The sequence below is a fragment of the Pelecanus crispus genome, chromosome 3, assembly GCF_030463565.1.
Source record: "Pelecanus crispus isolate bPelCri1 chromosome 3, bPelCri1.pri, whole genome shotgun sequence".
In the NCBI taxonomy this organism is placed as follows: domain Eukaryota; kingdom Metazoa; phylum Chordata; class Aves; order Pelecaniformes; family Pelecanidae; genus Pelecanus; species Pelecanus crispus.
Window position 1 is genome coordinate 131,227,631 of NC_134645.1, and position 14,195 is coordinate 131,241,825.

Sequence of the window (14,195 nt, forward strand, 5' to 3'; positions counted from 1 at the left end):
TGTTCCATCTGATTTTAATTAACTAAAAATCAAAGCTCCTCATTTGGGAAATTACAGATGTGGGATTTTTTTTGCTTCACGCATCTTTTAAAAAGCAGATAGAGCAGATCCTGGCTGAGATGTGGGGGTTCAGCCGGCACGGCCCTCAGGGAGGCTGCGGAGCTGTGCCGTATGGGAGAGGGATGGGGAGCTGTCGTGCCTCGTGCTCCATCGTGTTTTCCAGGTATCACATCAACTTCTCCATCTTGCCCCGCTCTGTTATCCTTGGTACCCAACACGCTCTGGGAAAGGCTGCAAGTCCTCCACTGGGCTTTTTGCCTTTGAGCTGTTGAATTTTTAATAGAAAAATCAAAACCCAAAGACTTTTTGGGCTTCTCTCATAAGAAATGAAAAATGAATGTTGCCCATAGAAATCTTGGGTTGAAAAAGAGCCCTTGGAGAGCACGGGGCAGTTTTTGGGTCCCAGCCATCACGCCCACAACCATAGGGGCCTCTCCGTGGGGGCTTCCTTGGGGAGTGGCAGCGAGCTTCTTGCAACTCAAGGCAAAATGCAATACATTACAAAGTTTTGCGCTGGGCAAATGGAAACAATTGTTCTGATTTTCTGTGTTCATGACATTTCTCAACAAAATCCTGGTTTGAATTTTTTATGTCCTGGTTTAGAAGACCCACGTGCAATGTATTATTTTTTAGATATTCCTTTCCCCTTTGGGGCGGGGGGGGCGGGGGAAGCACTTCAGCTCCAAAGTTTTAGATGAAGAGCAGAATGAGACAACTTGTATTATTTTAATATCAAAGTGCGGATTTAAGGGATGGAGAGACAGGAGTGCTTGCCCTGGGTGCTGTGGATGGAGCTGCATGCGATGGAGCCTGCAGGGCTGGGGCTGACTTCCCAAGACACTGCAGATGGACATCAACGCTGGACATCTTTCCACCTCCACCCCCTTCACCCCCATTTTCCTTCCCCTCCCACCCTCTGCTTTGAGTGGCTCTGGGAGGTGTCCCCTAAAGCCACCGACCCCCCTTCCTTGTGGTCCTGCCATCATTCTGGTGGCACGTCCATGCTTCTCTGGCCCCTTGGAGTGCAGGTGCTCTCCTGGCCACTGAACTTTGTTGTGTTTTGGATAAAAACCAATAAGTTAAGGCCTTTTTGGGGACTTTTCCCATTGTGTGGCTGTGCTCCAGGGAAGACCTTCCCTGTTGCTCCAGAGAAGGTCTCCAGCTGTGGCTGCTGGAGGAGGTCCCAGCTCCTCTCCAACACTTGTCTTTTCCCTACCTTGGATGCCTGATTTTCTCCGGGTATGGGTTTTCAGGTGCAGAGGTCTGGAAGCGGAGGGAGGTGAGTGCGGGATCCCAGGGATGGTTTTGCTGTGCCCCGTGCCACCAAAAGTAGTTGTAGAGAAAGAGCAGAAGACCTGCCAAAGGGATGGAGGCAGCTAAGGCAAACTAGGGAGGTTGGGGAAATAAAAAATAATAATGCAAAGAGGGAGAAGAGGCAAAGGAAGGGGAAACCACCAGTGACCCTACACTTGTGTGGGCAGGGGGGTGGTGGCACCCACTTGCCAAAGCCACATCCCTCAGCTTTGCTCTGTGTGATGTGGTTTTGAAGCAGAGGGTCGGAGCCAGTTTTTAGGGAGGTACATATTGCACCGTCTCTTTTGGGGGAGCAGAAATAACACCCCAGATGAGCCGTTTGCCTTTCCTGTGTGTGCTCTTGGCTTTGGGCTTTTATTAACAAAAAAACCCCGACTTTGTGCGTTGATGTCTTCTAAAATCAGAGGGGAAAATGCTCCGAACAGGTCGGCTGCCCGTCCGCATGCCTTGACTTGCCGGCATCCCCCCGGCCTGGGCTGCACCCCGCCGTTTCAGCAGCTTGCCACCCCGCCGTCAGCCCTCGCCTTGCCAGGGGTGTTGCTTTTTACTCTGCTCGCCTCCCACCCCTTTTTTCCCCCCGCAGCATTGCTCCATGCCTTCCTTCCACCATGCCGAGCCTGAGAGGAACTGCACGCCGAGAGAAGCCTGGCCGGCAGCCCCGGACGTGGCTGGGTACCACCGGGCTCGGGGATGGGAAGAGCAGCTCTCGGTGATGCAAAATCTGTTCCCATTGCCTTGTGCTGCTGGCCATCGCTTCCAGCATCAGGTTATCTAAGCGTAGCATTCCTCTTCCAGTCCCGGCGTGCTTTAGCAGCATCCTCCCTCCCTCACCAGCCTCGTGCCTTCCCCATCCCTTCTTCTAATCCTGCAAAGAAACAGCAGCTTCTAGCCAGGAGGCTCATGTGGCTGCAAAATAGCGGGGCTGAGCTGGAAATGTCACCTCTGGCCGTGCTAACTTGGCTGCATGGGGTTGGCACGGGACAAGATCGTTTTCAAAGTGACCGTGGCGTTCCCAGGCATCGCAGTGGGCGTCGGGTCCTGCACCCGCTGCAGTATCGATGGTGTTGGGTGACCTGATTACAACACACTTATCTCATGGTTCAGGTCCACTTGACCTGATATTTTTGGAGTGCCAAGGATCCCGTGGCTCCTGTAGACTCCGGAGGCACCCAGACATCTCCCTGGATGTCAGAAAATCGGGGTGTAATTTGAGGAATGCGTTTAAAATAGCTCCTCTCTGTGATGCAAGAAAAAACCCCTTGCTTTAATCACGTTTACAGCAATTAGGTTCCAATCGGGGCCGTCGGCGTGCCGGGCTTTTATTGTGTGATGGGGATTTATGATGCACGAGGCTGCCAAAGCCCCCGCAGCTGGATGCCAACAACCTCAAACGGCAGCAGCACCGGGGCTCGTGTTGCTCCCGTTGGTTTATTTTCATGTGGATCTGTCTGTCCAGCTTTATAATGAGATTATGAGCTTGGGGAACTGGGAATTTGCTCTGTGTTTGGCTGTGTCGAGCACAGGGGATGCCTGGCCCGCGACCGATGCTCCCTGGGAACGTTAGCCTGTCGCCAGCATAGGAGAGCCACCGCTGCAATTAATGCTGGGAAAAAAAAAAAGAAAATTGAGATTAATGGGTTAAGGTGCAAACCAGCGGTTTGCTTGTAATGTATTCCTTGGATGCTTGGGATGGAAAAGCTGAAGAGCTGTGTTTAAGCACATTAACTGAAGTGCTTCGCCGGGATGTGCTGACGCTCTGAAGGAGTTGTGTATCGCTGGGATGTGCCGCCCCGGAGAAGGTGAGCAGGAGTTTTAAGGGATCCGTCTGCTCCCGAATGCTGGGGCGTGGACAGTGCCTGGGAAGGCGGGAAGGAGAAGGAGGGAGACGGTGCCAGCGCATCGTTCTGCCAGCTCTTTCTCCCAAATAACGGGCTCGGCACTGGCAGATGAAACTATTTTGCTAAAGCAGGAGGAGGATCCCACAGCCCAATTAAAGGATTAGAGCTGAAAGCCAGTGCATTGCCTCTAAGTGCACCAATTTATTAAGAGTAGGGAAAAAAAAGCCGTTTCTCATGCTGTGGTACCTGCCAGCTCCCACAGGTTTGGGTGCATGGGAAGCTCTTCCCTCCCTGGAAGGGATTTGGGTGTCTTCCTTGGGACGGTTCTGCTCCTTCATGATTGAGCGGTGCAGCAGTGCTGGGTGGGAGGCAGGCGTCGCTGCTCAGAGGCGGTTCGGGTGGGATGAACCCCAGTTTCTGCTTGAAACAGGGGAAACTGAGGCCCGTGGGGATGAGGTGAGCTGCCCAAGGGGGCCCGTAGCAGGACACAGGGGTCAGGTGTTTTAGGGCTGAAGTCAGACCATTGCTTGAGCATCCAAAACCTGTGCGTGCGTGCTCGAAACAGGGCGCGCGTTGCCTGTTGTTTTCGGGGCTGCGCCAGCAGAGACGAAGACACGACCTTTTTCGGTTGATTTATTTTCTAAAGAGAAAAGAGCCGCTGGCTGAGAGAGAAAGCAGAGGCAGAGATTACCCGATAAATTGGTGGGGGAAGCTGGCGGCCACCTCTGCAAGAGCAAGCGCTGAGCAAATGCTCTTCTAGGCTCGCTCCTCTCGCAGCTGCTTTACAAGCGATGCACGGGATGAAGGACAAAGTCAGGAAAGAGAAACACCCAAAGTGAGCTTGAAGGCAGATAAAGTCCTGGGAGGACACAGGAGAGAAGAGTTTCAAGTGACACATCTGTACGTTTTGCAAACGTGATTTGATGCCGAGTAATAAACCTCGCATCCGATGCGCTGCAAAGCAGCAAATGCAATTTAGCTTTCGCTTACGGACAAGTCGGGGGGCCGGATCCCTTGGTGCTGGGATGATCAGAAATTCAGGCCAGCGTCGAGGGTATCGAGAGGGATGGGCAGTAAACCTCCAGCACTCCTAGAAACCTCTTGGCTTGCACCTTCGGCATGCACGCCGCTGCGCTCAGTGGATATTTATCCCAAGAAAACATCTCTTGCCCTGTGGGAATGGACTGACATAGGCTGAGCAGAGCTCTTTCGTCAGCCTGGTGTGTTGATACACATACACATTTGATTGATAAACAGGTATTTATGGATGCACATGAAGGTTTCCAGGTCCTACATGAGGCACCGTGGGGTTGAGGAGCCTTTTCCCTTGTCCTGCTCTGCAATAAAGTTCGCAACTTGCTGCCATCCCTCTTAAAACCAGTTTGGGCAATTTTCTTAGAATCATAGAGTCACGGAATGGTTTGGGTGGGAAGGGACCTTTAGAGCCCACCCAGCCCAACCCCTGCAGTGAGCAGGGACAGCTTCAACCAGAGCAGGGTGCTCAGAGCCCCGTCCAACCTGGCCTGGGATGTTGCCAGGGATGGGGCATCTCCCACCTCTCTGGGCAACCTGTGCCAGTGCCTCACCACCCTCAGTGTAAACAGTTTCTTCCTTCTGCCTAGTCTGAATCTCCCCTCCTTTAGTTTAAAACCATTCGCCCTTGTCCTGTGGCTGCAGGCCCTGCTCCAAAGCCTGTCCCCACCTTTCCTGCAGCCCCTTCCAGCAGTGCAGGGCCGCAGGAAGGTCTCCCCGCAGCCTTCTCTTCCCCAGGCTGCACAAGCCCAGCTCTCCCAGCCTGGCCTCAGAGCAGAGCTGCTCCAGCCCTCGGACCATTTCTGTGGCCTCCTCTGGCCCCGCTCCAACAGGTCCATCTCCTTCTTGTGCGGTTTCTTCCTCCAGCTCCCAGCACCGCACACGTGTTTGGTCCTCGGGATTTTTCTGAGCATCCCTTTGGTTTCCTGGCAGACCTCGGGATGTTACTCCTGCTGCATGGGGAAGTGCAGCCTGCGAGGATGGGGCTGCATCCCCCTGGACCGTGCACGTTGTCCACAAATCACCCGCTGCATCCCAGCCCCAGCATCTTTCTTTATACAAACAATTAACAGTTATATGGAAAAACAGTTATACAGCTTAATTTTCAGCTACTAGGCTGAATTTGTGGTTCTGGTACCTGGGAAAACCTTGTAAATGGTGTAAAATTAAGAGAGGACCAAGTGTCACGCCATTTTTCGGCTAGCTACAGAGGGTCTTTTTCATTTTTAATCAAAACCTGCATCGAAGCTGCCTGTGTGAGCCTGGACTGAAGATGCTTCAGGACTCCTGGGCTGTTTGCATCCTGCACGACTGATAATTTCCTTTGCCAGTGCCGATGGGCACCGATGTGCTGTGGGCAATACCCTGCCCCTCCGGCTGTCCCCCGGAGGTGGCGTTTCAGAGCAAAACATCGCTGAGGCAAAAAGCATCTGCAATCTGAGACGCCCCTGCTTTCCCCTTGCGAAGTGATGCCCGTTCAATGAAGCAGGTATCCTCCCCGTCAAGATTTAGCTCCCACTTGCCTCTTTCTGCTCTTATTCCACCCAAACCACGTGATTAAACATAATTAATCTCCTTTTTGCTAATGCATCTATAGCCCCAGACGTGCCCGGCTGGGGCTTGCACTGCCAGCCTCCCAAGTCGCTCCCAGCCATGAGGGTTTATTTTCAACTGCATCCCGTGGAGACGGGGATGCTGCTCTCCCCATCCTTCCCGGATCACATCCGGGGAGGCTAAGGGACTCTCGCAGCTTTCCCAGAGGGAAACAGTCGTGGATATATGGAGGAGCAAACCAAAACAGCCCTGAAACACCAGCGGCATCGTGGCTCACTTGCCCGTGATCGCTGGCTTTATCACATCCCACTTGCCACCCGCCTTTCACTGCTGGATTTATCCCGAATTCCAAGGAGTAGCTGTGCGACGTGGCTAGCACCTTTTGGGGGAGTGCGAGATAAATAACAGGGCCTTCTCTCCGGGTTTTTTTTTTTTGGGGGTTGGTTTTTTTCCCAAAGGGATTATTCAGCAATACAGTGTGAGAGTTTCTGGCAGGGCTGGGGCTGGGCTCCTCCAGCAGCATCGCCCGCTCCGTGTTGGATGCTCTCCTCCCATCCCCAGCCCCGCTGGCTCCTGGCTGACCGACGTCCGTGATGATCCGTGTGGATCCGTGATCCACATCAGTGGTAGGAGCTGGGTTTTTTTTCTCCAGCAGGTTTCCTTTGGCACAGCCTGTTCTCCCTGAATTTCTCTCGGCAGTTATTCCTTAAAGTGTTGTTCGAAAAGTTCCAGATCAAATACTGCAGCTTGCGCTAAACTGGATATACCGTTTCCTTTTCAAAATGTTGATTTTGGATGCCTCTTTCTGCAGGCTGCTGCTTAAGACGGGTTTTTCCTTCCTGCTAGCAGTAGGTTGTGATCTAATTAGTGCCTTTATTTTATCATAATTAGTAAATAATTAGAAATTACATTATATCTTCACAGGACTGAGGGATGAAATGAAAATGCTGGAGTCTTTTGATGCACATCCTGCGTTGTCGATATTTTGCTTATTATTGGTAATAATTCAGTAGTAAAATGACAGTTCTTTTGGCTGAAGCGTCCCTTTTCCTTTGCTACAGAGAAAGCAGCTGATGATGAAGTCCAGAAGTCCGACATCTCGTCCAGCAGCCAAGGGGTGATTGAGAAGGAGTCTCTGGGACCTCTTCTTCTGGAGGTAGGTGCTAAAATATCACTGATGCTGCCGGGCTCCCGCTTCTGCCCAAAGCAAAGCAGCGCACCAAGAAAGTGAAATACAGTGGAAGAAGGCGACGGGGACATGGTTGGGATGCTCTGAGCCCAACCTTGTCCCTGGCCTAAGTTGTAGGTAGACTGATCTTAGTCCTTCACTTCAGCAAATGCTTCGGAAAGTGAGCGAACCAAGCTTGATGGAGCTTGGACTTGGTTAAGTCGAAGCTTTTCTGGATAGCTTCTTAATATCAGTATTAAAATATTGAGTTGCTTCTAAGTGTGGATTAAATTGAGCCCCCGTCCCCATTTGGAGGTGAGTTAGGTAACGTGGATGGATGGTTTTCAAGATATTTGAATCCTCCGTCCTCTGAAAAACAGGCAGGAATGAGGAGGGCACCCCGCGTTTCTGTTGGTATCAGAAATAGTCGTATCTCAGGAGGAAGGTCAGAGCTGGACCTGACGGGACCGTCTTGTATGGAGAAGGTTATTATATGAGGGTGATTATATTATATCACAGGCCCCAGAGAGAAACTTCAAATCCTGAATCATTTCACAGGGGGTGGTTGGGGTTGGGCCTGGGGGGGTTCCTCCCTGGGGATGGCCAGCACCAACCCTCAGCCGCCTTCTTGCATGGAAACCACCTGATAAAATTACACATTCAAACCCAAAAGGAAGCAATGTCCTCGTCTAATTTATTTTATTAACTGTAAGAGCGTAATTGCTGACATGACACAGTCCAACGATTTACTCTGAGGTTTCTGTTGGGAGCCCAATAGCTGGGAGGTGAAGTGTGGCATCATTTTTGAGATGCAAAGCCAGCCTAGGTTTTCAGGATTCCTGGGGAGAGAGACTCTCCCCCGCCACGTTTTTGGCCTCTTCTGTATCTCCGAAAGATGCTCAGAGGCCCTGGGGAGCTCTCCTGCGCTGCGCTGCCTGCTTTTCCAGACCTGCTTAATCCCTCTTCATACCACACTGGTCTCCACTGAGCCCTGGAGTGAAGGTGTCCAAATTAATAAAACTCTGCAAGAGGGGACTCTGCAGATGGAGGAGTTAAGGCAAAAAGGGATGGGAAGGGAGTTAGCGTCGAAGGAAGGGTCTGACTTGTGGGAAGGATGGAAAATGGGTGCTGGAAGCACGTGGATGGGGTTAATGGGGAGCTGGCAGCTTGGCTAAAGAGGTGCTCGGTCTAATAGAGGCAAAAATGCAGGAGGGGTGTAGAAATTAGTCTGGGAATGGCACGTGGGTTTTGAGGAGTGCGTTGGGTGCTAGAAACAGGTGTGGGGGTATAAAGTGATGCAGGAGAAGAAGGCAGATCCTCAACAAAACCCAGTATTTGGGTTATATTGGGAGAAGGCATCCTACGGCAGAGCAAAGAAAAAGGTGAGAGAGAGCAGCGTCCATACATCCGCAGTAAATCCACATATTTCGCACTGCGGTCTTGGGAATGTGCCTTTACATCGCTTAAATGATGACCGTGGGGCCAGCCGGCTCACCAGAGCATCATTCAGCTGGAGTCGATCTCCTGGTGTCCGTGTCCGTGTCCGTGTCCGTGTCCGTGTCCGTGTCCACACGTGGGAAGAGGTGGTTCGCTGCGGCCGGCAGCCCCGGAGGTAGTCAGCCCCTTGGGTGATGGGGAGCAGAGTGCCTCGGGGCAAAGCGGGGACAGCAGCACATCGGTCATAGAAATAGCTCTGGAAAACCTGAGGTCATCATAAAAAAAAGGAAATTAATTAAATCAGCTAGCACATGACTAAAAATTATCCTCCGTGCTCGGGTCGGGTATCGACGCATCCTTTCTGCGGGAAGGAACGCAGAAGCGTTGTACTGCTCAGTCGATGTCGCTTTGTAAACAACCTACCCCGTATTATTTGATTTAAAATCCATGTTTAGCTTACCGTTATTATCTATCAGGCTGAGGAATAATTTCCTAATTGGCCTCCTCGTGTGTGAAGCCGGCGCGCTGGAGATGCTGACCCTGACCCGTGCCCGTGCTATGGGGCATCCGTGGCTGCGTGAAACGCTTTGAGGATGCCAAACCCTTACCATGCTGAGTTCATTTTGCGGATTGACCGTGAGAAGCAATTAGTGGTTTCGCTGGTCCCCAAGCAATCCGCAGCCTCCCATGCCTAAAAACATTCCCTGAATGACTTCCAGCTTCTTCTGAGCACCCTGGGCTCAGGCGGGGTTTTCAAACCCAGAAAGGCGGAGATAAAAAGGGCTATTAAAAAGCATCTCGTTCATTTTTAGGAAGGTTTTTTGCCTCTTGACCTGTTGTTTGGGCTTGACTTCCATACGCAGTTGTGCTGGTAAGGTAATTTAATATTTAAACCATGGATAAATGCCCCGTGTTGCTGGAGGAGGAATGGGGGCTACAGGGAAGGCGTGCAAGCGGGGTCTCCACCAGCTGCTGCCTCGGAGCTCCCCTGCCCCTTCCCTGCTCCCCCGGCCCCCCAAAACCAGCATCATTTGGGGAGAAGGGTCCAGGTGGGTTTACCATCCAGCCTGGGCCTTTTTTTTTTTTTTGGGCACCCGAAGTGCAAAGGCTGGTTGTCTTGGCAACAGCTGGGAATAAGGAAAATTGCAGCCAATCTGCCAGAACCATTTTGACAAAAGATTTCTTTCTCCCCCCCCCCCCCCCCCCCCCCCCCCTCTCTTTTTTAAATTCTTCCTGCTTCTTGCACTTAATGTTGCTCTACAGCAAAACCTGATTTTTAGAAACTGCATTAAATAAAGCCTGGACGCCCTCCATCAGAGTAATGCGCTGCAGGCACGGGCAAGCAGGAGGACGGGGAGGAGATGGCGATGCTGTGGGTACCAATTTTTGGGCATCATTAATTTCTCCTGTCCCTGCACCATCTCCCACTCCAGGATATGGCCAGATCTAGTTGCAGGATCACGGTCTACCAGAGCTTGCTGTTGATGAGCAGGAAAGGGAGGAATTAGACTCAGGAAAACCAGATCCTGCCTGGATGAAACATTTTAGGTGATGCACGCTTGCAAGACTGTAAATCAGCAATCAGCCTTCTCAAGGGCTCCTTACAAAAGCACTGGGCTCTGCAGCTCTGAGCTTATTTCGTAGCACCCCCCGCGTACCACGGCAGTGAATTAAAAACCTCGATGGTGTCCTCGTTAAAATAAGCAGAAGATCTCCCCGTGTTGTATGATTGGGTCTGGGTTATGCTCGTTCTCCTCCGTTCGATTGCAGGGCTGAATTTGCCACTTGCATTCTAAATGCATGAAAAAACCCTGTTATTCTACAAGATGCAAAGGCTCTGTCATTCTTGGGCGGTAATTAAGCAAATCGGGCATATGCTTAATTTCAGCGGCTTGCCAAATTAGAGCCTTCCTGACTGCTCTGGCCCTTGGAGGAGGATTGTTTCTCCTCCACTGGCACCATTCTTAGTGGCAGGGACGTGCTTAGCAGACGAGGTTGCAGACCAGAGATATGGATTTGATGGATGGACTGTTTGGTGGATAAGGAATTGGCTGGTGGATGAGGAATTGGTTGGATGGTTGCATCCAGAGGGTAGTGGTCAACAGCTCAGTTTCCGGATGGAGACTGGTGGTGAGTCGTGTCCCTCCTGGGTCCGTACTGGGACCAGTACTGTTTAATATCTTCATCAATGACACTGACAGTGGGATCGAGTGCACCCTCAGCAAGTTTGCAGATGACACCAAGCTGAGAGGTGCAGTTGACATGCCTGAGGGACGGGATGCCATCGAGAGGGACCTGGGCAAGCTGGAGAGGTGGGGCTGTGTGACCCTCATGAGGTTCAACAAGGCCAAGTGCAGGGTCCTGCACCTGGGACGGGGCAACCCCCGGTATCCATACAGCCTGGGGGATGAAGGGATGGAGAGCAGCCCTGCGGAGAAGGACTTGGGGGTGCTGGCGGATGAAAAGCCAGACACGAGCCGGCAATGTGCGCTGGCAGCCCAGAAAGCCAAGCCCATCCTGGGCTGCATCCCCAGCAGCGTGGGCAGCGGGGCGAGGGAGGGGGCTCTGCCCCTCTGCTCCGCTCTGCTCAGCCCCCCCTGGAGCCCTGCGCCCAGCTCGGGGGCCCTCAGCACCGCACAGACAGGGACCTGTTGGAGCGGGGCCAGAGGAGGCCACAGAAATGGTCCGAGGGCTGGAGCAGCTCTGCTCTGAGGCCAGGCTGGGAGAGCTGGGCTTGTGCAGCCTGGGGAAGAGAAGGCTGCGGGGAGACCTTCCTGCGGCCCTGCACTGCTGGAAGGGGCTGCAGGAAAGGTGGGGACAGGCTTTGGAGCAGGGCCTGCAGCCACAGGACAAGGGGGAATGGTTTTAAACTGAAAGAGGGAAAATTTAGATCAGATATGAGGAAGAAATTCTGTCCTGTGAGGGTGGTGAGGCAGTGGCACAGGTTGCCCAGAGCGGTGGGAGATGCCCCATCCCTGGCAACATCCCAGGCCAGGTTGGACGGGGCTCTGAGCACCCTGCTCTGGTTGAAGCTGTCCCTGCTCACTGCAGGGGGTTGGGCTGGGTGGCCTCTGAAGGTCCCTTCCCACCCAAACCCTTCTGTGATTCGATGTGTTTGAGCAAATGTGCTGTCATTTGAGCACTGCTATAATATAGAGTGGTGATGAAGCCAAGGTATGAGAGGCAGAGGAAGGTTGCCCATGATTATGGAGCATCCTGACCTGCTTCGGGACCTGCTGCCCTCACGCTGCTCGGGTTTATTCCCCTTCCAGGCATTGGATGGCTTCTTCTTCGTTGTGAACCGTGAAGGGAGGATCGTCTTCGTCTCTGAGAATGTCACCAGCTACCTGGGTTATAACCAGGAGGAGCTCATGAACACCAGTGTCTACAGCATCCTGCACGTGGGGGATCACGCCGAGTTCGTCAAGAACTTGTTGCCGAAGTCTCTGGGTAAGAAAACCCTTGAGGTGGGGTTTTATGAGGTGGTGCTTGGAGAACGCTGTCAAAAATGACGTTGCGTCTTCAGTGGTACTGGCCTTATATTGGTTTTTGTGTCTATTTTTTATGTATAATATTAATTTTTGTCTTGTTTACGGAGAAATTCAGAGATATACCCAAGCCAGGTAATAATCCATAAACCTTTGCCTAGCGAAATACATCCTACCAGTGAGGTATCAATATTAGATTTTTGAATAAATAGCTGGTGGATGACAATATTCAAGTCATCTTCCCTTTGTCTTTCTCTACTAAGAAAACTTTTGCCTTTGACTTTGGCTTGTGGATGGGAAGAACCGACTCGTCTGCCCGAAGTGAGGAGCACACGTAGGAGCTTTAGGGAAACGAGGAGGAGGATTTCAAGGTGTTGATCTGGGGGACTGAGCCTGTTCACTTATCCCAGTTCATTTAGGGTGTCCTCCCAGCTGGAGGGGGGTTGTCCCCAGCTGGTTTCAGAGCCCAAGTATCTGGCATGGGGATGTGCTGCACCTTGGGGTGTGACAAGAGGTCACGGGGCAAGTGGTGAGCTGATGGTCGTCCCCTACACCGGGGAAAACAAACATTTGCGAGGGTGGAAGGAAGCATCGTGTGATGAAGGCACTTGCGGGGTGTTGGAAGCAACCGAAGCAGAAGGTTTTATTCATTGACTGGAGATGAGCATCCTCCGGGTGGGTGACGTGGGTGAGACATCACTGATCCCTCATCCACTCACACCTTTGAAGAAACACAAGAGAAGATGAGCCTTTTCCAAGTAGCTTGACTTAAAAATAGGGTTTTTTTTTTTAATTCACACTTGTCTGTCTTCTGCATAAATACAATGATGTCTTAAACCACCTAAATCTATGGGCACTCATCAGATTGAGCCTATAGAGGTTCAGGCATCATCTTTTCCCTGTGGTTACCCAGTTTAAGGCTGTGTATTTTGTCTTTCCTTGGGTGTTACAAGCCCCTCAGCTCTTCTTGTAGATCAGGTTGCGTGAAAACTTGATAATCTGCTGGTGGCAAAATCACTTGGGTTGAATATGGATATCCACAAAGAGGTTGTAGAGGGTTAGCAAAATCTTTCAACTGCTGCCCAGAGGTTTTCGGAAAAAAGCCAGGTTATAGAAAAAAATCAAAGAAGTTTTTCGCTGCTGCAGTACCAAAAGATCTTGCTGCTGACTTACACCAGAAATGGGGAGGAAGCGAAGAAAAAATTCATTTCAATGGAGATGTTCAGCTGGACTGGCTGGAGAAGTCCCTGGAGCGTCGCTTTGGGAGGATTTCAAGTACAAGAGCAAGAGGCAGGAGCCTTCCCCAGCTGTGGAAGTGACTCAGACACCCCGTGCCTCAGTTTCCCTGCCTGTACGATGAAGATGATAGCACCTACCATCGATGTAAGGAGCAATTCATAAATGTCAGCACGATGACTCTCATGGTGATGTGCTGTTCTCAGTTAGGGTTGTAGGTGCCCTTCTGGGCTGGCTGGCAGTGTGGGTCTGGGCACGGGGTCTTCAGCAGGTCTGAAGGAGCCCTGGGGGCTGGCAGGGAGAGTTCTGCCCCCGGCTCTGCTCTTGGCTCACCCCTGACCTGGGCAGCAAGCTGGTTTCTTCATGCCAGCACTTTTCTTTCTGTCCCCTTATCCAAGGGGTCCTCAGGAAGTCGGGGGAGATGTGTGCACGGCACAGCTCCTAACAAGCCCTCTTCTCCTCCTTTCTCCATCCCCCAGTAAATGGAGTTCCTTGGCCTCAAGAAGCGACCAGGCGCAACAGCCACACCTTCAGCTGCAGGATGCTGATCCGGCCGCCTGACGAGCCGGGTGCGGAGAACCAGGAGGCTCGTCAGCGCTACGAGGTGATGCAGTGCTTCACCGTCTCCCAGCCCAAGTCCTTCAAGGAGGAAGGAGAAGGTAGGGGAGAGCACCCTCTGCTTCTGACCCTGCTTTCAGGCAGGGCAGGCAGGAGGAGGAGCAGGGTGGGGATGGCAGTGCAGGCAGGAGGAGGAGTGGGATGGAGATGGCAGTGCAGGCAGGAGGACCAGGGTAGGGACAGCAGTGCAGGCAGGAGGAGGAGCAGGGTGGGGATGGCAGTGCAGGCAGGAGGAGTGGGATGGGGATGGCAGTGCAGGCAGGAGGACCAGGGTAGGGACAGCAGTGCAGGCAGGAGGAGGAGCAGGGTGGGGATGGCAGTGCAGGCAGGAGGAGTGGGATGGGGATGGCAGTGCAGGCAGGAGGACCAGGGTAGGGACAGCAGTGCAGGCAGGAGGAGGAGCAGGGTGGGGATGGCAGTGCAGGCAGGAGGACCAGGGTAGGGACAGCA

At 52.4% G+C, this 14,195-nt stretch overlaps 1 protein-coding gene across 1 annotated transcript in view; it reads left to right on the forward strand.

Moving 5' to 3' along the window:
- The window catches only part of NCOA1 (nuclear receptor coactivator 1), a 131,051-nt gene that overhangs the window by 84,498 nt on the left and 32,358 nt on the right, over positions 1–14,195 (forward strand). The window contains exons 5-7 of the mRNA XM_075707139.1: positions 6,869–6,954; positions 11,676–11,853; positions 13,607–13,786. Coding sequence (XP_075563254.1) covers positions 6,869–6,954; positions 11,676–11,853; positions 13,607–13,786 — 444 coding nt within the window. The remainder of the gene's footprint in view (positions 1–6,868; positions 6,955–11,675; positions 11,854–13,606; positions 13,787–14,195) is intronic.